Source organism: Paralichthys olivaceus, chromosome 14 (assembly GCF_024713975.1).
Source record: "Paralichthys olivaceus isolate ysfri-2021 chromosome 14, ASM2471397v2, whole genome shotgun sequence".
Taxonomy (NCBI): domain Eukaryota; kingdom Metazoa; phylum Chordata; class Actinopteri; order Pleuronectiformes; family Paralichthyidae; genus Paralichthys; species Paralichthys olivaceus.
This window is the reverse complement of record NC_091106.1, coordinates 4,388,288-4,413,671: the sequence shown is the minus strand read 5'-3', so window position 1 is coordinate 4,413,671 and position 25,384 is coordinate 4,388,288. Positions and strand designations below refer to the sequence as shown.

The 25,384-nt window shown below is 42.1% G+C and overlaps 2 protein-coding genes across 14 annotated transcripts in view; one reads left to right on the top strand and one right to left on the bottom strand.

Moving 5' to 3' along the window:
- Positions 1–15,568, top strand: part of LOC109635311 (stromal membrane-associated protein 1-like) — a 94,728-nt gene extending 79,160 nt beyond the window's left edge. For 12 of the 13 annotated variants that reach the window (XM_069538307.1, XM_020096479.2, XM_069538306.1 and 9 more), the window contains 3 exons: positions 5,983–6,163; positions 10,224–10,456; positions 12,534–15,568. In XM_069538307.1, coding sequence (XP_069394408.1) covers positions 5,983–6,163; positions 10,224–10,456; positions 12,534–12,662 — 543 coding nt within the window. In that variant the 3' untranslated portion in view covers positions 12,663–15,568. The remainder of the gene's footprint in view (positions 1–5,982; positions 6,164–10,223; positions 10,457–12,533) is intronic. The other variant, XM_020096452.2, reaches the window with a different exon arrangement.
- b3gat2 (beta-1,3-glucuronyltransferase 2 (glucuronosyltransferase S)) overlaps positions 15,311–25,384 on the bottom strand; it is a 51,636-nt gene continuing 41,562 nt past the window's right edge. Inside the window, exon 4 of the mRNA XM_020096493.2 lies at positions 15,311–18,029. Within this exon, the coding sequence (XP_019952052.1) occupies positions 17,943–18,029 (87 nt within the window). The 3' untranslated portion in view covers positions 15,311–17,942. The remainder of the gene's footprint in view (positions 18,030–25,384) is intronic.

Below are 25,384 nucleotides of genomic sequence, written 5' to 3'. Positions count from 1 at the left end.
TTTATAATGACTTCTGAGGAGCGTTGATGAAACACTTAGGGACAAAATTGTTCTCCTGAGTGCTCGAAAACTATCCCAGCCTCCAAAATTGCAGGCAAATTGCACTCAAAGTCCCTAAGTGGGCAGTAAAGTGAAAGCTGGGGAGATTTTCATTTTTATCTAAAGCAGGACAGGTAGACATGATGTCAGCACACCATTTAAATAACCTGTATCTGTTTGAGACAGAACAACATCTGTATCTGCAGCCAACATACAGTGAAGCATCTGATCAAAGAGTGGCCTGTAAGACAGGGCACGATGAGAAAATGATTTATAAACTTCTTAAACTGAGCTGTCTGATCCTATCTACGAGTTTCCTCAGGAGCATATGGGGAGTAGGCTGACAGATCACTACTTCCATCTATTTCCGTTTGGCTAATACACAGATTATCAAAGCACACATGCAGCGAAACTACCCAAGAATGCCTAGATTTGAGATATAAATATTATAAACTATACAACAGAGTTATTTGGGTTTATGAATACCTTCCACAGAATAGCTGCAGCAAGGCTACAAGACCTTGCTATCCCTGGCAATACATGAGCAGTCAGCTACTACTACACCATTGCTCCATGTTTAGCTTCACTGACACTGGCTGCTCCACTGCTACCATATATACCTTAAATATAATGTTGCTGGGATTCTTTAACAGTATTCTACTAATTTTGTCACTATGCAAGTAACTGTATGCCTCAGTGTTATTTTATGTCCGCTACTTTCAACTCCTTCAGTAAATAAGAGGTAATTGACAATGTCCATGTAGCTAATACGGGTCATTGCTTAATGTCATCTATCAACTTTGTGAGAAGTGCTGGGTGACTGATGGTTATAGAGCTATCCTCATTACTTTGTAAATCAACCATATTTATATCTATCCCTGATTTGTGTCCATATTTCCAGAAAATACACATGAGGGTAAAGCAACAGTAGTGTACAAGTTGGTAACTTGATCACCCACAAAGAGAATCCAAGTGTATTTAACCTGCATTCATTGATCTTTGCCAATTGGACTGTAAATACAGCATCCTGGCTGTATATATCAGTGATGTTGCACTGGTGATGAAGTTATGTGCCATAAACAGAACAATGAGCTCATATTGGTTGGGTGACCACATCATCCCTGTGCTTGTCTTTCATATTGATTTTATTTTATTGATCACTTTAAGATCTTGTACCAAATATCTTTATTGACTTGGTATGTGCCCTCTTGACTGCTGAGATCCATGGATGGAGACCTGTTGGTTACTGCTATTCACAGCATAGAAAGATGAATGATGTGTCTGCGGATACGAAAGCTTCATGATCTAAGTTATTTGGCCATTCTGTTCTTCCCTGCACATGTTCCATTGTCTGATCCTCCCTTTGTCTGCCTGTCTGGTGTTATTTCTTCTTTCTAAGGCACTTTATAACATTATTAAATGCACTATATAAATAAAGTGTATTATTTTATTATATTGTTATTATGATACGCTCAGTAGAGCTGAGGGGAAGTGAAGAGTTGGGTGATAATTCTTAGCATGTTTATTATTCATGCATCTAAGCTGTAGAAAAGAGGCTTAGTAAAGGACAAGGAGTCGTCACTGTCCTTGCCTTCAGTCGTTCAGTCAACTAACCTCAGTAGATCTACTCCCCTTGTTTGTTAAATTTACATGGTGCATGGTGGAAAAACCCATCAGAGAACAACATCTAACACAGCCTCTGTTGTGTTTACATGGACACAAAGTTAAAGTAGAAGCTTTTGTGCAAGTGTGTTGTGTTTGGTTTTGAGGAGTTAGCAGGATGAAAGAGAGAAGGGAGAAGGAAAAGGATGACTGGGAGTGGGAGGAGGGTATAAAGGGAGGAGGTCAGGAGACGTGAAGGGTGGAGGGAGAGTGAAAAGAAAGTGTTGTGAGGGGGTGGAGAGATGGAGAAATGAATGCAGTTTGTTGAGGGAGGTGGAGAGGGATGAGGTAATGAACTGTTGACCAGAAATTGATTTCTTTCTTCCTTCCTGTTCTTTAATTTCTTTTCTCTTTTCTTTCTCCTTACTGTCCTATTTTCTCTCTGGCATGCACGCTCTTACTGGACTTCCAAGCTTTGCTTTTGTTTTCAGTAAACAGACACACACACACACACACACACTGAGCCCAGTGTGATTATACAGCCACAGATGGTCTATCAGAGGGGAGTGTATGAGTATTTCAAGCAGTGATGGAAAACCGTGGGGAGACATAGTCTTTTGTGTGTGTGTGTGTGTGTGTGTGTGTGTGTGTGTGTGTGTGTGTGTGTGTGTGTGTGTGTGTGTGTGTGTGTGTGTGTGTGGAAGTCTATCCCCAGCGACAGTGAGGAAAAGGCTGTCACAGTGGAGTTTCAGAGTTCTGGCTGCAACAGCAACATTGGGTGAGAAGAATGGAGCCTTGTTGAAGAGGCTTTCTATTGCACAATTTGCTGCTAGGAGCCCAGCAACACTTCACACACTATGTGGACAGTGTGTGCGTGTGTGTGTGTGTGTGTGTGTGTGTGCGTGCGTGCGTGCATGCTTGTGTGTGTGTGTGTGTGTTAATGGAAGTTTGAGAAGTGTAAGAAAAAGATAGACACACTTGTGACATACTGAGCTTACATTTTTTTTCTCCTTCAGTGAGATTAGATAGATGTACTTTGTGTACTGTTCTACTTTGGCAAGAACACTCACTGTTTCAATGCAACTGGGGCTAATAGTGCTTCAGTGTCTGGCACTCACAGATGTCAGTAGGAGTGAAAGGCTGATGGAAAACTGGTTCCTCTTAAGCAACCTTATTAATGCCAAAAGAAAGCTTTATTTGAAGAACCACATGCCCAAGTATTATGTAAAGGCCACTGATCACCGTCACTGTCTTATTTTTTTCATTTTTACAGTTAATTGCATTTCCACTGCCTTTATATTCTGTATTATAACTTATAGGTGGTAGAGCAGGTTGGCCATTAGTTGACCCCATGTCGATCCCTTGTATTTGAGCAGCACATATGCTCTGATTAGGCGAAGATGAAGAAGAACAAATGTAATTCCCTTTAGAAGCCCCAGTGATGGATATTACACTGGTTGCTTATGGGAATCCCTAAATCAATTGTTTTTAACCTTTTAACAACATTTTACTGTTCGACCATGTCACAGTATCCACTCAGGTTTGATGAGTCAAACTGAATCTGCTGATCAAAAACTCTCTGGTTTCATCAGGAGGATTGAAAATCTCACAAAATCTGCAAATTGCACCACTTAATAGTTACAATACTTAAAGCTAGGGTTGGTAATACTGGAAAAGCCAATAAGAGCAGGCTGCACTTTGAAAATATATAATCAATACATGCCCACCCACACCCAAAACACATGAACAGGCCCTGCATGACTTTTCTGTGACTCACTCACTAACACCTGACCATTTGCTTATGTGGTATGTGTCTCCGGCTTGTGAAGACTCTGGTCATTTGAAGTGAGAGCACAGGCAGGGTGCATTTAAGCAGACAGGTCAGTTAGTGATAGTCAGGTACGCCAGCCAATCATTTCCTTCGGACCAAATTATCACGTTTATTACAATCTGGCGAGGGCAAAAGACGCTAGTGTTTTTTAAATTTTTTATTCTTTATTTACTGATGACTATCGGGAATTAAAGGAGGATTTCTACTGATCTACTGAACAGATGTCCTTATATTTTACAAAGGGTTGAGGAGTGACCCGAGAAAGAACCCATTGAATTTTGGAGCAAGAATTGGAGCTCCCTTTTTTTCTGTGTTCTCAGAGCTCTGCAGTTGTTTTGTTTGAGTGCAAAGTTATCATTAATGATGGCCATAATCAGAAGAACGCAGAAGATGCAATGAAGCAGACGTACCCTTGAATTTACATCTGAATTCTTAATAACATACAGGGTAGCAAATGAGAAACACGTCTCAGAGAAGGAAACTGAATGGACGGCACTTCTCGGGATTTGAGGTCCACTAACTGTAATGCGTTTCTCAACTTTGTGAACGAGCTCAGCAGCAAATAGGCTTAGCTCCTTTGATTGAGTCATGTTGCACAGAAGCTGAGTGACGGAGCAGGTGAGACAGTCTGCTGCCTGTTCTCACCTTCTAATCTCTAGTCTGTGCAGGAGCGAGAAACACACTAATGTGCTGCAGTTATTATTAGGTAGCTCCACCCAGCCTCCATCATCACCTGACTCACCTCTGCTCGATTAACTACAGAGAAAATGAATCGTGTGTGTTTGAATGAATATCCATCCACCTATTCTCCTCAGCTTTTTCCTTCATCCAACCCTTATTCCTTTCCTCTCACCTTGTCCTCCCTTTCCTTTTTCTTTTTCTCCTTTCAGTCTCTCCAGTCATTCTTTCCGTCCTTTTTCTTACTCTGTCTTCCCTGCCTTCCTTTCCTCTTCTTACCCTTGCAGCCTTGCCATCACTGCCCTTTTTGCCCTTTCCTTCCCTTACTTTCTGTTGCCCTCCTGTTCTTCTCCATCATTCCTCTTTTTCTTTCCTGCATCCTGCCTCTGTTTCTCCCCTTGCCCCCCTCCCCTCCCTCCTTCCGTCCCTCCACAAGTCAAAGAAAGGCAGCAGAGATAGACAGAGGGGAGCAGCCCTGCCTGCTAAGCAGTTGAGCACAACACTCTCACAAAGCTTGGTGTGTGTGTGTGAGTGAGAGATTTTGTGATTATGTGTATCATAGTGTCGGTATACATGTGTGTTACACTTAGTTTGTGTGTGCTCAAAAATATATCATTTCTGTGTATATGAAGCATTCTTCACAGTGAATATAGAATGTTGATGCACTAATGTGTGTGTGTGTGTGTGTGTTTTGCAGGAGCCACTGTTTATTCATGCAGTCCACCTGACTGTCTCCCTTTTCTCTCCTTACTACACACACACACCCACACACACACACTTGTTCAGAGCTCTTAAACAGGTGTTGCTTTCTTGTCAGCTCCATCCATTAGGTGTAATAGATGTGTAAGTTTGAAAAAATGAAACAGTGGATGTGAACAGGACTGTGTGTGTGTGTGTGTGTGTGTGTTTTCTGTCTGAACAGTTCATGTGTTCCTCTCTTTGCAGCAGCCTAATTAATGTCATCTGTCTCACTTACAGTGACAATGCTTCTCCTCTGTTGTCTTCTCCGTTCTTTTTCCCCCTTTTTTGTCCTTCTACTCAACTCTCGCTCTTCTCCCCTTTATTTTTGTCTCGTCTCTTCCCCTCTTCTGGTCCTGTCACGTCTGTATTCCTCCCTGATTTCTACAGTATGTATGAATAAATATATTCTCAGCCTTTCTACACATTTTTTTGTTGCTTGTTTGAACTTAAGTGGAGGAGAAAGATAGAAAACCAGTTAAAAGCTGCTTCCTGACATGCACTAAACTCTGGAGGTCCTCCGGACATTTTATAGATTTGCTGTATGTGTGAATTTAAATGTCTGAGTGAGAGCATTCAGACTTTCTGCTGACTTTCTTCAGCCAGTCTCATAGTATATAGTGAATATGTTTCATCCTGCCTCTGCCTGCTGCACAAACCCTCACCTGAATGCTCCAGAGATTTCTATGATGTTGTGAACACGTCTGAGCGGAGAATCTCGTGCTGCATTGTGCATGTGTAAAAAGTAAAGTCTGGATAAAAAACAACAACAACAATAATAATAATAATGATAAATTTAAAATTAAACACACCCCAAAAAAGTATTGAAGAAGTGGTAGTTGGGAATAGAAATAGTGGTCAAAAGCAATTGTGTGCAGCTCAGTTTTAAGGAGAATTTTAAGTGCCAGGCCATTGTGGCAAGAGAAAGTTCTGTATACAGTTGTGTATACAGTTTTAGTGGGAAACTGAGGCTCTGGCATCAATCAGCTACCTTCCATTAACCTGTCGAGTGGACATGCACGGGTCATGTGTACAACATGACATTAAAAACATTCATCGTTTATGACTCTCCTCCCTGTCTGTCTCCCTCACAGTCTAGTTCCAGTACAGCAGCTCCGCAGGCGGACACCTCCACCTCCTCCTCTATCTCCACCACTATGACCACAAAGGCGGAGGAGAAGAAGCTTTTATCAAAAGACTCCATCCTGTCTCTGTATGCCAGCAGCTCAGTGGGCAGTCAGCCGCAGAGCCAGCAGCAATCTGCTCCAGGACAAGGTAACACACGTGCGCGCACACACACACACACACACACACAAAAATGCAGCATTTTTCATTAACCCGTCATTATCCAGAAGTCAGTGGAGCTTGATCATCCCCACTAGTGAAGTCAATTTAAGCTCAGCCATTACTTTGATTAGTTTGGCTTTAAAATACACAGCATTGGAACATGCATTAAATATATAAATATATATATAAATAGCACTAAATATCTGCATTTTGATACTTCCAGTCAGTCTCCTTTTCTCTTAGTTGAAAAGTTTAATATGAGTAAGATTATAATCTGTTTAGGGTTCCATCCCAAAGTGCTCAATCCATAACTGACCTTTCAACCTTCAACTGTTGGCATCTGACTTCTCCACCAAAGCTGTCACAGTTTACAGATACAGTATTCAACTCATCAAACCAGGTAGAACCTTGCAATAAAAAAAAAAAAACCTTAACAATAAACCAGTCCACTTTGCATTGATTCTCAGCTTTTCATCTGCTCCGAGGGGCACCGAGAAAAGGTCGATCCTCATTTAGTCTCGCCTCATTTAACTTCACTGTGCCCTCGTGATAACAACCCACTGCTGAGACCTGCTGCCACTGGTCTTACCTTAGCTTTAGCTGCTTTCACTAATATTTTTACAACAGCTTTTGAAACACTGACTATGTGAAAGCTGTCACTGAATAATGAATCATCATCATACACTCAGCTCTACAATGCATTCCATCATCTTATTATGTTTTGGTTTTACAGACAAAGAGCTCTGATAAACCAACATCACCAAACAACTGACAGATAAAGTTATGGAGCGTTCACACCAGATAACATGCAAAGTCAATGCAAAGACGTGAATAGATTGTGAGAAATGTGCATCATTTGCGTCTATTGCAAAAAATTTGATTCTACAACCAGCGCTAATAACCAAATTCACTGAAATCGGGTCCTGGCACCAACACAGACTAGTGGTTGATCAAACATGCCACTGACCAGCCTCAGGTAGCGGTTTGATATTAGCTGGGGGGGGCAATATTTTGGGGGCTTCCAGTGCAGACAGCAAATATCTGGGCCAAGACTCTTCCATTTGCCATACACATTATCAGTCTGATGAGTTTTTTATCACACAAGTTTCTCCACACAAAGCACAAACAGCGATGCTGTAGCTGTTGGAGGCCCTGAAACATTAAGTTAATGACTGCAGCTTTCTGCATATGAATTCAGACTAATGAAAAAGTCCATAGATGATGCATGTTGGTCAATGTGTTCCACCTCTTGCTCTCTACATGGATTATCAACCTGCGGGGAACCGAAGCCTGGTCAAACATGTTCAAATTACAAACAGAACCCAGAGAGGTTCCGGCCCCTAAATCTTGTCCCTTGCCTACAGATTCTAAATATTCACATGCAGAATCTGTGTCTGTAGAGATGATCAAAGTTTAGTTTGGGAGTTGGTGGAGTTGACAGCAGAGCTGAAAGGAGAGCAAAGGCCTGAACACATTTCTGAACAGCATGTGCTAAAAGATTTTGTATGTGCCACCTCCACATGCACAACACAAGCACTACTCTCAAAGCTTTCTATTGGTGCTAGGGGCCGCATTGACGCACGGAATAAAAAGTACCGAGGTGCTACAACAATACTGTGTTTTCAGTTAAAATATTGAACTTCCTATCGTTTGTGCTTCGTGCTGAGAAACAAAGCTCTGAGTTAATTGTAAAGTTCCACAGTGATGGATGTGTAAATAGGCAAATGTTTGCTGACATCATAACATCTTTATAAGGGCACAACATGTCAGATTTTGTTTTATAGCTTTTGGCCCGAAGTGGCATGTTTGAAGGCAGCAGTGGAAAGAGAGACGTGGCTGCAAAACAGGTGTGACACTGGTTCAAACGCAGGACATAGTGTTTCCGCATGATTTGAACATGGAATGATAAGTTTGTTATCTAAAGCTAAAGAGTTGTATGCGTTGTACATGTGAAATGTAAAGAGACACTATAAAAGACACTATAAACAAGGAATGATAAGCTGCATGCTGCGTTTACACAAGAGCACACACTTAGACGTGGGGGCTTGTACGCAAGCCGAGACACACACCTACACACAGAAGAGGAAAGATGTATCATAAAAATGGAGCAGAGCGAGGCAGATGAAAGGTCAGCGCGCTGAAAAGCAGGCAGGTCCACTCCACGCTGCATTTACTGGAGTCCCACTGCAGCCGTAAAAATAGAGACGTGTCTGCGGATTCACACTCATCTCACAGTTATTATGAGTGAGGACCGAAGTGCCAAGACTGTTTTTGTGAGTGTGTGTGTGTGCATGTTGCCGAGTGCTCACGTATATAGGTACAACAGCCTTAGCATGTTTTTTGGAGGTAGTGTGGGACAGCATTCGTGTTACATGTTTACTGAATGGTGGGTAGTAGGCAGCAGATTATTATGTGCAGCAGGCTCATGTGCATATTGATTATATTGCTGCACGATAACACCGATGTGTGCAGAGGATTAGGAGTGGAAATCAGGATGAAGAGCTTTCTGCTGCTTTATTGTCCCGGAATCCAAATAAATGCTGATGGAGATCAAAGCTAAAGAACCTTGCCAGGCTAAATGCCCCAAATCATTGAATGTGTACCGTTATGTGTGTGTGTGCATGTGCCTTTCTGCACTGCAGCAGGATGGATGTGGGTCTAAGTGGAGCAAATAACATTTTCAAAATGTCAGAAAACACTAATGTTATACGATATAACCAGCTCATGTTTGTTATATGTATTCATGGACTCCAATTTGAATCTGCAGTATAGGACTTTAAAAGTTGAATAGATGGCATGATTCTCCAACGTTTCCTACATGCACAAGCACAGCCGGCTAATATCAGAGGTTGTTTTTGCCGGTTTTAAAGAAGTTATCTCTCCGTTGCTCCTTGAGGTCTTACCACTCAGTAAAAATACTGATAAATCCGTGGCTGTATATTTTGCCACTTATCATTTCCCCACAGTAGTCATGTAGCGCTGATGAGGAAATGGGCTGATGGGTGATATGTTCTTATGAAAATGTGAGGAAGAAATGTAAAGCGTGTTTAAATCACCCCGAGTCATGCAAACTTCAAATCTTTTTGTATTTAGGTTATAAAATTAGTTTTGAGTTGAAATATTTGATGTTCATTTGAACAGATCCTCGAGGTTCCTTTAAAACATTTTATGTATTGACCTGCAAACACACCCTGAGCTGCTCCTCTGCTGGACATGGAACAGAGGAGCTGGTGTGTGTGTTTACAGAACACCCAAACAAACTGCGGGACGGGTTGTCACAGTGTTTTAATCAAAAACAGAAGTCAATAATTTGGCCTTTTCCCATCATCACATGAGCAACCATGATCTGATTTCAGGATGCACACTGTGTCCTCCCAGACACAAGAGTGGGGCAGTGTAAAACAGTGTGTGACAGTGGCGTGGCCTCTGACACAAACTCCACGGGAGTTTGGCGCCTGCCGGTCGACATCCGACATCTCACTGTGGCCAACCTGTTTGTTGTGTTCCTTCCTTGCAATATTCACCAGTGATGCACTGACAGAAATGACCATGTTGTGTTTTCAGTGCCAGATATATTTCACTCCCTGTGGCTGCTTCACGATAAAAACCACCCGTGTTTTGCCAGTTGAATGTGAAACATCAGCTGTAATTTAATACGGCTGTAATTTCTCTTTATGAAAAGTAAATGAATGAGATTAAACCGTAAAAATGACTCATTTATATATTTATATTTTTTAATTCATCTTATTTATAAACTACTTCTCTTAGAGCAGAGTGTTTTCCAGAGAAAGGGACATAAAGTAAAATTATAAGTTAGTGGCTGTAGTGGTTATTCTACGTTTTTTTGTTTCTCGTTTTATGAATTACTTATCTCCCCAGTTGTTGTAATACTTTGTAGTAAATTATAGTAACTAGATTAAAAAAACTAGATTAATAGCAATTCAGTTCTCCTTATTTTCTCTTTTGTTAAAATGCAGTTTACTGGAAAGTTACCATGATGTCTTGCACAAACCTAACTCCTCTGTATCTATGATGTTTTCTACTCCAGCAGGTATGTACATGGGCCAGCCACAAATGCAGTTCACTTCACAGGCCTTCAACCCAGGGATGGGGGGAGTCACCCCACCCACCACGATGATGGGTGGAGGGGCCATGATGCCTGGGATGGCTCTGCCCAACGGGGGTTACATGCAGCAGCCGGGCGGGATGCCAGCCAGCCAAGGACAGAACATGTACAATATGCAGCAGGGGCAGCAGCAAGGACAGTGGAACATGAGCCAGGTACACGACACACACAAAATATATAGTGTACGTGTCTAAAACACATTGAAAAAATGCTGATTCATTTGATTGTGCTGATGAAATACATTTAACACTTAGCTCACTGTGGTTCCACTGCAGTTTCTCTGCTCAATAATCGTTTAGGCAGTACACTTGAATGTTTTTGGTATTTCTAGTAACCTTAATAAGTTGACCATAAATGTTTGTCTTTTTCTTTTATGAACCCTTTCTTCACTTTTATTAAACTGGAGAATGGGAACTTTTCACATATACAACCAGATTGGGGGGTAGCACCACAACTACCACACCAAAGATACAGACATGCATTTGAAGTGTATTTAACAAGAACCTGAAGTTAATCATTTTCATGTGGTTTAAATTGTACTCAGCTCCTCATTGTAAGCCAGTCAATAAACATTTAAAACAAGCTCACAACACCGAACCCATGTATGAGCCAATGCTGTCCAGCTCGTTAAAATGCTGTTTGCTCCAGTCATTGTGAATCAGATCTGATATGACAAATGTGAGGAGTTTGAATAATTAGGGGTAAATAAAACAGGACAGGAGGCTGGTTCTATATCACCCACCTCCCATTTTCCTTATTCGACTCGCACCAACTCTGAGGATTCAGAGTGTGTTTACAGAGTAAACAAGCTGTGTTCTAGTTACAAACAGCTCTGACAACGGATCACTCTGTCCTTGTTTTACCCTTATTACTCAACTCTTATGCCTCATTTACACCTGGTAAGCATACGGCCTGCATTCATTAGGAAGGCAGTGACGTGAATGATTCAATCCAAATAGTAACTGGATCACAATATGCAACTGTTAACAAAGATGATGAAGCCGAGGACGAGAGGAGCAAAGCTGGAGCGCACCTTACCGTTTTTTCTCTTCGGAGGATGCGCTGGTATGTTTATAGCGGGACGGGAAGTGAGGTGATCGTAAATACATAGAGCCATTCTAACCTTACTTCAAATCTTTTTCTCAAAAACAAAAAATCTGGACTAAAATAGTAACATTTAAAATGAAAAGCTATATGTATAATGTCCACTGCCAAAGATGACGCACTAGCCCCAACATCCCAGACCAAAACCAACACTTCATAGGACACACCCACCCCGCCCGTCACAAATTCATAGCTAGGTGCATCCTATGCAGTGTATGGACGCCCACTTTAAGTGATCCCCCCCAAAAATCTACCAGTCAACCTGAGCACTGTGCAGACTGGTACGAGTTATCTGTTGTGTCTCATCCGCAGATTGGTGATCCTCTCAGTGTCTGAGCCTCCATGTCAGACTATAGTGATTTGATGATACAGTATGTAGGGTGTTTCTGAAATGCTTTACCCAGGCTGCACTTAGTCTCAGCAGGCCTGCACACCAGCTCGCACCCATGGACTGTATAAATAAGTTGCAGCCAGGTTTAGGATGGCGAGTAGGTGACAGGTGACAAAGGACAGCAGCTTTAAAGTGTTAAGGCAGGAGTTAGGTTAAAAGTGTGTGTTCATATTGTGCAAGAAGATATCATTTAATGGGGAATTGATAAATAAGCACATGGTTGCACGTACTGTTTGTGGGATTTGTGACACAAACACACACACACACACACACACTGGACTCCAGCTTTGGTTGGTGACTAGGTATGTGTGTTCATATTGTGCAGGAAGATGGAATGGAATGGTGAGTTGATAAATGAGCACAAAGTTGCTCGTACTGTGAGTCTGAGAGACTGGCTGACACACATGCATAAGTGCACACATACCTGCACACACACTCATCCACAGCTCTCAGATGGCCAGATAAGTGAGTAGCGCTGCAGCAAAGCACATTCATAATAGATGAGACAGATTGGAAGGGGGAGGGCAGGCAGGAGGAGCAGAGGAGGGGAATTGGGGGAGAGGGCAGGGAGCAGGGGAAGATTGAAACCTTTGAGAGCAGGAGAGTGAAGGTAAGAAGGTAAGAGCGAGGGATGGAGGTATGGGAGTGGAGCTTAAGGATGGAGGGGTCAGCCCACCCCTCTCGCTGCTGTCTCTTTCTTGCTCACGCTGACTCCTCTCCTCTCTTTTCTCTCTCAGATGACCCAGCATATGTCAGGAATGGCCTTGAGCGGAGGAGGGCCGACTTCAGGCGCCCCCGCGGCCAGTTGGCCTGCAGCTCCACCGACAGCTTCTGGCCAGACCCTCAGCACTCAGCTGTGGAAGTGACGAGGAGGAGGTCCAGAGGATGAATGGGGGGAAACACGGGGTGGTCACATGGCAAAAAAATGGCCAAATCTTTCTCAGATCCTCCCATCTCCTAACAGCTTTTAATGAAATAATAACGCACAGCAGGGACAGTTTGCCTGTCCTAAATCCCTTCCCAAACTGTACACAAGATGACATCACTCCAAGACACCGTGCAGGCAAGTGGGGAAAAAAGAGACTGGCAGCTGTCGTGTCCTGTCTTTATCTGGGTGTCCTCGTTTGGTTTCCTTTTGTTGTTGATTAAGAAAAAAGGCACAAAAACAGCAACACAAAAAAAGAAAGCTGCTGGACCAGTAACTTCGAGTCCTATTATAGTAATATTACAGTATATCTTACCAAAATGGATAGTGTGTGAATAGTCCTTGAGTACTTACAGTAGATATGGCTATGTTGTGGTTGGTTTATGCTACCCTGTCCTCACCCCTCTCTCTGCTGTGTAAATTGTAACCCTCCCTCTCCCTCCCCCTCCCTGTAGGGCGAGCAGAGCCTTGTAGCAGATAATCGTGTGAGCAGTACTGTATCTATGTGAATATGACGTGAACCCCCCCACTCTTTCAGAGCCATAGGAGAGAGGCTGATGCTTTGACTCTCCACAACCTTGGTTTGAGTTCTATTTGTCACATGGCACTGTATGTGTGTGTGGTGGTGCTGGGGGATGTTGATGTGGAGGTGAAGACCTCCCCTTTACTTAAATACAGCCTGTGAAGTTTAGCATTGCTATGTACCACAGGCTTTGACTGACATGCGTTTAAAGCTGCTTCTTCGGTAGTTGTTATTTTGCACTGATACATTTTCACAAAACGTGATCATTTTCCTGCAAAGAATTTCTACAACATTCAGAGTATCAAAGGAAAGTGTCTCATTACAGCCAGTAGTGTTTTTTTTATCCCCACACAGCAGCCAGCATATCACTGATCAGCTCCAGAGTAAATGATCGTGACAGCAGTGGTTCCTTTCTTACCTTACAAGAATACATGAAATAAAATATATTTTTTAGTTTTTTCCATTTATATCAGAATATCTGCCTTTTTATTGTGAGATACTGGAGGGTCTTGCCTCATAATATCTAAAAAACTATTCAGCTTCAGCATCATTCTTCGAACTTCTTCCCACTCATACACATCCCAAACTGAAACAAGGTGTCACGAGTAAGGTCTAAAGAAAATCTCTTATGTTATTACACTATAATGATCATCTTATCCCCTACAAATGCAAAGTGATACATCTAGATTTGATGTGCAGAAGAAAATAACTGCTCTACCTGCAGTACTGTCTTCATCGAGAATGTTCTTAACTATCTGTAGCTGTAGGCACTGCGGTACAATGTGCTATAGTTAAAGGACCAGTGCTACATTTTGAGAAACACCTTTGTTTGCTCTCATGTCTGGCTGCTATAGGTATAGAGTTGGAGCCTGGAAGAGATTAGCCTAGCTGACTAAGACTGGAGGCAGGAAGAGACAGCAAGCCTGGCTCAGTTTTTCATTCCTACCAGCCCGTTTAACGCTGAAGAACGAACATGTTATTTCTTACACCATGCATACAGCAACTGTTTCCCCGTCTTAAACAGTTTATAGTTCCACCTTCAGATATGTATCGACCTAATAAGTATATATTAGCTAATGCAGCTTTTATGTTAAATTGTCACTTAAAATATGATTTTTAGGAAAGATTGGATTTCAGTTTTCATTTTTTAGACATTGAATACAAACTGCACAAACAAAACTCAAAAGAAGTAATTGCCCAGCTCCAGTTGAAAGGAAACATTCCTTATATCTGCGTAAAAGCCAACAAAGGCAGGGAACCACTGATGATTACAGAACCAGTATCAATACTTTTATTAGTAGATGAATATGTCCAACCCATTTTCTCAAACTGCTTCAAAACAACCGGAATCTGTAAATGTCTTGGATTCCCTTTAAGTGTCAGTAATTGCCTGGTGGCCTGTTAGTCCCTGGGATGTCTTTGGTCGCCTCGCTGTGATGTTCTGAAGTGTTTTAAAACCAAACGAGCTGGCTTCAGTGGAAGCCGGGCTCTGACCCAGTTAAGACACTTCCTTGTTGATGAAATGAGTCGTTTCCCCCTTTGCTCCCCGAGGCAAATTAAAGCACTACTGGAATCACAGGGGTTTTGTCTTTTCTGCACTTTAAATAGCAGAGCAGGAACTGTATCTTTCCCTGTGTTGTGATTTGTCACGCTAATTCGAAAATCCATTTCCTTTATTTTTTGAAAGTTCTTTTCAAAACTGTACCAGTGTGACACCCAACATGTTTCTCCTTCAATATATGATGCTGTAAACATTTGTTCTGCCATCCGCCATCTTTATTGTGGTGTTTTGTTGTGTGCAGTTCAAGAGAAGCACAGTAAGTCATGAGAAAATAAACCTGGACGACCAATTAGAGGGCTAGACTGGCAGGAGGAGGATAATGGGAGTAAGATCAGCACAGAAAAACGAGAAATGAACAAAATACATACACACGCACACAGAGCTGCAATCACACTGCCGAGCTTCAGCGCAGAGATTCATGTCCGTGTACACAGGGTCCCTCTGCCATGCAATAACTGTAGCGCTCTGTGACACAAGTGGTTAGTGTGAATGACACATACACATATTCAATAAAACTAATGTCCTCCAGGTTTATTTCCAATGTGTTTACATTTTCTGGTGCCTAGTACAGAAGAAAAAAAAAGTGGTTTCCGTGCATTGAAACAATAAATAGCAAGAAATGTTTTTTCTGTGTTCGTCTTTGTCCAATGACTCTTTACTGTAAAAGTACTGTTTTATCTTTTGGGGGATTTTGTTTGCTCCTGTACTTCTGTTCCAAGTTTTACAAGAGGGTCATTTGGAATAAAGGCTGTAGAATCCTGGATTCATCCTGTTTTTCTTTCCTGTGTGTACATGAGATCCAAAGACGTGTTCGGTCTCCTCTAAACTTAAACCTGCAGTGCGGAACTTTAGTCTCCCCCTTCTGGCAGTGACACAGACACTGTCGAACACAGAAATGACCATAGTTCCAAGACAATAATTCAGTGTAAATAATAGCTACCTACCCTACTCCAAATAGTTTACTAATGCTAACCTATCCAAGAGCTTTGAAAGCTTGAGTCAGCCACTACAACAAGGACGGCCACACCATGTATAAATCCATGATTGTCCTCACTGTCTATCACTGTCTTTTTTAGTCCAATCCTTCCTCTGAACGCCATCTCTCCTGTCTATGTAGAGCATGAGAAACTTTTCTTGGAAGCTGCCTTGCGTTGTTCTTCCATAGTTGCTGCAGCCAACTGCCTCTCCATTGCTCCCCGGTTCATGCAAAAGACATCCCAGCTGATGCACAGTGTGGCAACGTTGCCCAGAGAGATCTTCCTGGTCCTGACAGGCTTCATCAGCTCTGTGTGAACTGTTTTGTCGAAGTGCTTGAATGTGACAGACGTTCAAAGTCCTGCGCTCCAGCTTTAAGGCAACACTGCTGTAAAAACACACCGAAGAAATGGTGCCTTGCACATTTGAGCTGTGAAACCAGAAGCACGTCTGATGAGCTGTTTACATCCAATATACTCAGGTTATTCCTCTTTATTCTTCTGCCGAGGTTTTCCTGTGAGGCCAGTTTTCTTTGTTGTCGGCCCAGAGATTCTACATTATGGATGGCAGGTTGTCAGTAGCGGTGTTTCTTGTTACGTCACATGTGCCATTTCCAAACCCGATCACACCCTGTGCATGTAAACAGGATGAGAGGAGGGCAAGGGTTGCTAAAGTTCATTATATATGATCAGTTCAGGGTGATTTAAAGGAGAATGTTGTAGCATCAATAAATCATTACCACATTACGTTTGAGACATGTAATTAATGTCAACAAGAAGACCAGAGCTGGTTCTGTTAGTGTTTTACACACATGGAGATGGTGGTGGTGTTTCCTTCCAGAGCGAATGGAGCTAAAACTTTTGGCAGGTGATGAAAAGAATGAAAAGCTGATGTAAAAAAGAAAAATGGCTCAGTAAGAGAGGCGTGGTGGTGTTATGCGGAGTGTAATAGTTAATACTTTTGCAAACACGCTCACTATCCTTCAACTGGGAATGGAAAGAAAAAACAGTGACAGCTGCAAACAGGAAGTGGTATTATCTTATCTTAGGTTACATCCAAACGACTAAGTTTTTGTTTGAAAATTTGAAAAAGAAAATCAGAATGAGAATGTTCTCTGTCCACATGAGTTTACTCACTCATACGCACACTAGGCTTGGGCATTGCTTTACTCCAATGCACATAAGCTGTTGCATCATTTTAAAATGCCAAATTTAGCTGCACAACAGCTGTTAGCAAAGACAACAGGGGCAGCAAAGATAGCAGTCGATCATGTTCGGCACCGGTAGCCGAGGCAGGTGCTGGTTGTTTTCTGTCAGAAGGGGGTCATGTGGTGAGAGCCTGACAAATCGGCAAAATGAATGAGGAATGACCCAAAAGACCCAATCAGCAATCAGTTTGTACTCGTCCAGACTAAAACCCAGCCAAAGAGTTTTCAAACTTTCTACTGGGAACGCAGTTCAAATGCCACACACAACTTAAGACGTAACGCGTCATTAATCATAATCAAGGTATAAGTTTGAAATAATGGTGATATTGATTGAAGTCATATCGCCCGGCCCTAACTGTGAGTAACTGTTAGTAGGAACTTTTTTGTAGTGTTTTACCTCAAGAGTGGAGCAGCGTTCCTGTTTCCACTGCTTCCTGTCTTTTTTGCTAACCTAGCTTTAAGGTAACCACTTGTAATCTTTTCATGTCGCTTTAAGAGAGAAAGCAAGCTCCAGTATTTCCCTTAATGCGGAACCCTCCGTTAACTATGACAAACATCAGCATAACATTACCACTGTCATAAAATAGTTTATGGAAACTACATCACAGTAAAACAGTTAACTTGACAATGAGGTATTCATGACTCAAACAGATTTTCATGTCAGTGTTTTCTTTTCATCAGCAAGCCATACATGGAGAAAATCAACAATCCAAGTCATCCCAGTTTGTAAAAGGAACTGGTTCAGTGGTCTCCAGTTCTCACAAAGTACGTTTGACAGACAGCCAGAAGTCTTGAGTCATGCAGCTCCTCCGGGTCTGTGTCTGTGTCCGTCGTGAACGGATCGTATGAACCCGATAAGGAGACAAAGCAGGGTGCTGTCTTTATTTCCAGCCAAGAGATAACGGGCAGCCACAAACAGCTCTGGCTCGTGGATCCTGTGTTCAGCTCCGTCCTCTCACACCTCAATGACCACAGTGTCCTTTCGATGTTTGGGCTCATTTGCGAGGTGCGGTTTCTCTGTGCGTGTGTGCCAAACCAGCACCTGGAACAGAGAGAAAGAAGGGTGAGGAAATGTGCTGACAGCAGGAGAAGCCACTCGCTACAAAAAGAATACAGAGAGTGTTATGCTTGGATAAATACACATAGACGCAGGTGGATGGCAGGGCTTTACTCATACTGTGTAAGACCTAAGACTTTAAGTAATACTTCTACTTGGATTAAAGCTGCTGATACCTGATATTTGGTGGCCAAGATTTTTTTTTCTTGTGTGTGTGAGTCAGTATAGAAAAAATGTCAGTACAAAACCTGGAATCATTGTACAAATTGAAACTGACTCTGAAAACAGGGTCAAAGAGTTCAAACCTAACTGGTTTATCACAACTTTGGTCTATTTTCAATCTGTCCTTTCATTCATGATGAGATTGGGCTCCAACAATCAGTCAGGTTAAAGGGATACAGTGCAGGTTTGGTGCAATGGAGCAAACTTGTTTTTAGGTGTGCATCTCCAACTAGTTTTTACCTGAACTCACACGCAGATGGATTCACACTATTCACATGACGATGATGATGCTGGTCACATGTCAAGAAACACAACAATTTGCAGAGAAAGGTGCTAGCTACAAACTAATACTAAAATTACCACCCTGCGATATGCCTCCACCAACCTGTGCAGTTTCTGTATACATACATTTTTTTGTCGCCATGATTTTTGACCACTGAAATCTTATCAGTTCATCTTTGAGTCCAAGTGAACGTTTGAAGGAATTCCCTTCAGGCGCTCTGGAGATATCAGGTTCACAAGAATGGGACGGACTGATTGTCGCCAGCATGGAGGCATAAAAATGGGCTTTGCAAATGTTTAATAAAGAAGGAAATACATTTAAATCCTTCACTGGAACACAAGAAAATAAAATGTGTAAAATGATTACAGTTTACAGATTGACTGTTTGGTTCAAATTTGACCGACTGTACTGGCTGTAGTTTGGCAACAATTTACCATTACAGATATTGGGAGCCTGTGCTTTCTAAATAATCTTTCAAATAAACTTAAAAACTGTCTGATCATGTGACTGCTCGTGTTTGGACAATGGATTAGAGGTCTTCACTGAAGCAAGGTTTTTGGACTTTACCTTTCCAGGAGAACTTTTTAAAGAATGCATGAATTTATTTTCAAAAATAAGAGATACAATTTAACAGAGACCCAGTGACCTCATCTGAATATAGACTAGACAGTGTTCAGACTCCAACATGAAGCTCAACCTCCACTAATGAGCAAAGAGTAGAAATATACATCATTTTACCTGGACATCACACATCACACTGAAATATTTGACCTGCCACAAAACAGCTGAACACACTGGCCTCACTTGATTGTCAGATCAAACCGTCAGACTGGCAGTAATGGAATAAGACAAATAAATAAATCTTTCTCTGACAGCCCTGATGCTACTGTATGTGGGACCCTCCACATCACTACAGGTGAACAACACTGACTGGTCACTGTCTGGTTTTTAATAACATGCCGATATGCTTGTCTAAAGTTAATGGGCAGTTATATTTCCACTGGAAATACTGGTTGTATATTATCGTCCCAATGTTGGGTTTGATGCTCACCAGTCTTCCACACCAGAGAGGCAGCCTGACACCCCCAGACAAGGACCAAATCAAACGCAGCACTGCAGCTGTTTATCTTGTGTTTTCAGCCAATTTCACAGCAATACACTGGTGAGGAAACACTGCAGTGGCACAGATTGATATTTTCCTAGAGACGGACGCATTTAATACAGCCGAGATTGAAGTGAGGTTATTTAGAGTGAGAATGTTTTTTTTAAGCCCATAGCTAATGAGCTTATAATTCAGGTGTGTGACATTTTTGTGTTCAAAGTAACACACACACACACACAGACTCGCACAGGCGTGATTTATTGCTGGCGTCGAACGCTGCAGTTGTTTCTGGGCTTCTTCAGGTGGAACATGTCACTTCCTGCACACTGTGCTGCTAATTGGCCCGCTTTGCATATCTAACAAGGCTAATGTAGCAGCCACTAAAGCATCACTCCAGAGCTGTGGGGAGAGGGGTAATGCACAGGGGCGCATCTGTGCACATGTGTGCGCGTGCATGCACCAATTATGCAGTCAGAGTGCCCTCTCAGTTCCCCTGGACTCGCACTCCTCTTTCTCTCTTCTCTCTGTACTCCTCTCTCATCACGTTCGCTTTTTCTCTTACGGCTTTGCACTCGCTTTTACCTCTGTCCTCTCTCCTGCTGGCTCTTTTTCTCTTCCTCCCTCGAGCAACTTGCAGACAAAAAGCTTTAGCAGGTTAGAGTGTTTTTTTCTCTTAATAGCATGAGGGCAGCCTTGTGTCTCCCCATCAGGAGGAGACATTTGTAAAGAAGCAGTGGATGGAGGATTCAGCAGCAGGAGTTCATAGTTTTACCTTCACATAACATTCTGTACATCAGATGACTGTGCTTCAGTTCTAGTGTCATCAAAACATGGCAGGTTAGAAGATGGCCATTATCAGTGTATTGTTTGCTTCATTAAATAATCCTTCCTTATCACCAAAATTGATCCTGTTGGTCACTGACTGTTTGGATCATCAACGATTTGTTTAAACAACCTGTAGGTTCGTTTAAAACCTGTTTCATCATGTAGCTATTTGTGTTTCTTTTAAAGCAAGGGTTGGTAATCTTGGAAAAGCAAACAAGTGCAGGCTACACTTTGAAAATATTTAACCAATGTATCCCACCCCCTCCCATCGGTCCTCACACATGGACGTGCACTGCCTCACAACTGCTAGGACGACTTTTCTGTGACTCGCTCACTGATCATCTCTGCTGCAGTGATGTATGTCTTTCTCAAGGTGGTCCTGTGCAGAGAGAGCACGGGCAGGTAATGCTCAGGTACACAGAATGAATTGATTGGTGATGTTAATTGGAGGGCTGCAGATATCTGATTGTTTTTCAGAAAATTTCTATTGATGGCTCTCAGGACGTAAAGAAGATTTCAACAAATAAGATGTGTTTCAGAAACAACTGACCAGCCTTCCATTTAAGAAACATCAAATATATTGGCATCTAACTTAGTTTGTTAATCATTACTAACATAAGAATACGTTTTATTTTTTAATGTAAAATCCACAGTTAGTTCTACACAGGTTGGAGGAAACTGTGGTGCGGAACCAATTATTGTCACATCAAACCAGCGGAGAAGATAAGTGTGAAATCATTTTAGATTCAATACCATGCAAGAATAAACCTTTTAAAAATGCCTGCACCTTTCTTATAGTAACAAACCATGAATAAAAATTCATGAAGACACTCATCACTATGAATGAAGAGAACAAACGTCCCTTCCCCAGCCTAGTTTAAGCTGTGATAGCAGTTTTTCAATCATGTGTTAGTTCTTATTCACTTGAACTTGATTGTTGTGCAAAAAGTGACAGCTCCTATAGAAATAGTGTCTCAAAATACAAAAAACTGAGATCCACTTAGGCAGTAACAATCTCACCAGGTCCCTAGCTGCAAAGCTCTTGATCATATTGCACAATCCTCTTCAGCAGATGCTTCTCCCAGGTGTCAAGGTTTTCCTACTTAAAGGACAAACCATTCTGTTTCCATGGTCAACAATGAGGACGAGAAAGAGAATCTCAGGAACCAAGTTGTAAGAAACCCGAATTCTCCCTAGATGAAGAAAATGCATCACACCCATTTGCAAATGCACTTAAGATGCACTGAAGATCAGATCACCCAAACCAGACCTAACGACTTTAACTAATAGAGGTTGGAAATGCATTTAGCCACATTAATAAAGTAAAAATTAAGTTTAGCAGAAACCTGAGAGCCAATGCAAATGAAATAGACTATGGCATAATCTTTCAGTCCATGGCAGCAGACCTCCATGTGTCCCTTTTCTTTCTCTCTTCTTTTTTAATCTCCACCTTCAATCAATCCATTCCCTTTCCTCCATACGGCATTTTACTCTCCCTCCTCTGCTCCTCTCTCCTCTATCTCCTTTTCCTCCTGTGCTATCATCTGTCTCCATCTGTTCCTACCTCCCCCCACCTTTCTCGCCCTGTCACTGCTGTCTGTTGCCATTACTCTCCCGCTCTAACTGCATTACAGCTCCTGTCAGTCGTCTCCAGACACTGACCCGGCCATCAGATGAGCATTTCTGGCCTCTATTGTCAAGGTCGGGGATTCAGGTTCTCTGATCTGATCCGAGATACCTTCCCCAGAGTGAACAGAGCCTGGGTGTGTCGCAGCTGCAGGAGAGGCCATCCACATCAAATCGTTTCAATGGCAACTGTTCAGACCAACCGAACCCAAACAGAGGTGGTTGGAGATATGACTAAATCTGTCCAATGCAAGATGTTGAGGCTCAGTTCGACAGGATTAAGCTGGACTGATCAACAAATCTAGAATTGGTTCAATAACTGATAATGCCACTTACATGAAGTGTGTAATATACTGTATATTCAATTTTTGCATAAACAAATTATGTTGATGTGATTACAAGAACATAATATTGAAAATGTTCAGCTACGTTCTTCATATGTGAAAGACAGTGTTTGGAGAATGTCCACACCCCATTGAGGGGACATTTGCTAGAGTCCATGTCTGAAAACAGTTGTGAACCTATCTTTGAGATGCAGAGATGTTGGTTGATTGATTCCCTGCAAATGAAAATATTCCTAACATGGTCAAGTCTACTTTAAAGAAATGATTTGCCATTGTGGGAACTTCTTTGCTGACTTGAGGAGATTAATGCTTCTCTCTGATCCGTAATAAATTAGGTGCATTAGCCTTGCTTAGCATGAAGACTAGAGGCTGAAGGAAAGAGTTAACAAGAACTCTAATTAATCCAATGTATTTCATTGGGTTTTTTCCAGCACAGAGGGCAAAACGTAATAAGACCAGGTCAAGGCCTGTGGTCAGTGTGTGAAATTGAGGATATAGAACTGTTCTGGAACAAAATGTGGCTAATGTCATCAGATATTAAAACGAAATAAGTAGTAATTTAATGGCGTCATTTCCTCGTACTTATATTCTGCCCAGTCTCAGTCTGTTTCCGCCGTTTATCTGTTTGCTTCTCTCCAAATCTCTGCTCATTTACATAATACTGTACTTTAATTCAACTAAATTCCAAATGAGGCTGTTCTCATTGACACTTTGTTCTGTTTCTGGTGTTGAACAGTGGAACAGGCATGAAACAGTGACTGAAACGCAGCCCATTATAACATAATGTTAACCAGCAGTCACTTCCACAACAGGCCATTTCCAAGCTGCTGCTCCGTTCAAATCCTGATTTAATAACCGTGGCGTCATCTGACAAACTCCACACACACATTACTTAAAGACTGTGATTTCAGCTGCACTTACATGTATGGTGATGTACTGCAAACTGCTGTGAAGACCCCAGTTGAGACACAGCCTCCAAGTGTGTCGTACAAATGCTTCAAAGAAACATACAACTGGGGACATACATCAGCTATAAACATATATCAGAATAATATCAGCATGTCCCATGTGTCTTGTTCAGAAAATGCTAAATTCAGATTATCACATAACAGTGAAGTATTCACAGTAAAGTTGAATAGTAGAGTGTACACATTATGTGGTGACATCACATCACGTGCTGTGATGATCTGACTGATGTTGTCTGCACTGACTGTTTAAAGGGGTAGTTCACCCAAAAATCGGTCACCCCGATGGAGGAGGGGGTGAAGTGTTTGAGTCCACAAAACACTTTTGTTGGAGTCTTAGGGCTAAACAGAGCTGAAGCCAAATCCAATACAATTGAAATGAATGGTGACTGATTCGTCAAACTTAAAAACAACAGAAAAAAACATAATTGTGGCAATTGATGATGCCACTGGGTCTCCTAAACACAGCCAGAGACAAATGAGTCGCTCTTCAGCACCTTTAATTCTTTAACACACACGTCACAAACATATATTCAAAACTAAGCTTAAACTTGCCAGCAATTTCTGCTGGTGTATTGGATTTACAGCTCAGCCCTCTCAAGCCTCTCGTGTCTCTCCTCCCATGTGTGTCTCATGTCTCATTGTGTTTCTTCTCGTGCGTCTCCTTCCCATGTGTTTCTGTGTCTCTCCCCGGCAGCTCTGCCGCTGCCTTTTTAACCAGAGGATCAATCGGCCAGTAGCCCTGCAATGTTTAATCCTCTGGTGCAGGTGGAGGTGCTCTCTGAGCCATGATAACATGCCTCCACCCTGCTCCTGTGCTGTCATCCGAGTGTCCGTAAGCCCCGACATTCAAATTCAACTCTAAACGAAGTCATTTACACCATGTAGTTACTTTTACTTTTGAAGAATCAGTCACCATTTACTTCAATGGTATTGGATTTGGCTGCAACGCTGTTTGCACCTGAGAATCCTAAAGAGTTTTGTGGACTCAAACACTTCACCCACCCCTCCATCGTGATAGTGGTGAATAGATAATGAGTGAATTTAAATTTTCAGGTGAACTATCCCTTTAAGAGTCATGACATCAGATCTCTTTCACACTGCAGCTTCATGAGTTATGATCAGCGATGTCATAAGTAAATGTGCAGCAACGACTTCCTGGATCATGTCACATTTTCTAACCGCAAAGCATAAGATTGATGATGTCACATCCCGCTGCTTTTATAACTCTGACATGATAAATGCTGATGTCACATCCTGTTGTCCGCGCAGTGCTGGGCGGTGACTGATGATGTCATAGCCCCTCTAATGGTCTGTATTAATATCAGCGGCAGGGCACCTCCATTAGTGTAATGGGGCTGATAATGATGATGATAGTTTCAACACAGAGCTGTCTGCAGTGGCGGCAGCAGCCAGCTGTAAGTGATGATCCAGCAGCTCCGGGGGGCTTTATCCGAATTCCCTGCAGGAAACATTTACCCATAACCCACTGGGGAGTGCAGCGATGTGACCTGCACACATACGGTGAAACAGTAAATTCAGATTTTATATCCGTTGATTCCAGACGACGCATCTCCACAGAGAATGAAGAGACAGTTTGCGGTGTAAAGGACAGAGGCAGCTTCAGAATGAACGAATCAGTCTGTTCACTGCTGGGGCACCCTACATACTGCTGTGTCTGTCACACTCCACAACACAACATTACTGGACTGGCAGTTTTGATGATGTTTGACTTTTATCATCAGCAGGGGTGCAGCATCAAAAAACTGGGCCCTGATCGTATTCTGCTCCACTGAGCTTCCCTCCCCTTTTAATACATCCATTGTGAAGTACAAATAACAACTTCAACGACTTCACAATTGCTTCATGATGGTTATGTTGGGGGGGGGCTCAGTAATGGAATGTTTTATGCAAAACATAGATTAAAGCAAAGCACTAATTTCTCTGCCATAATCTCAGCATATTTAGTTTTA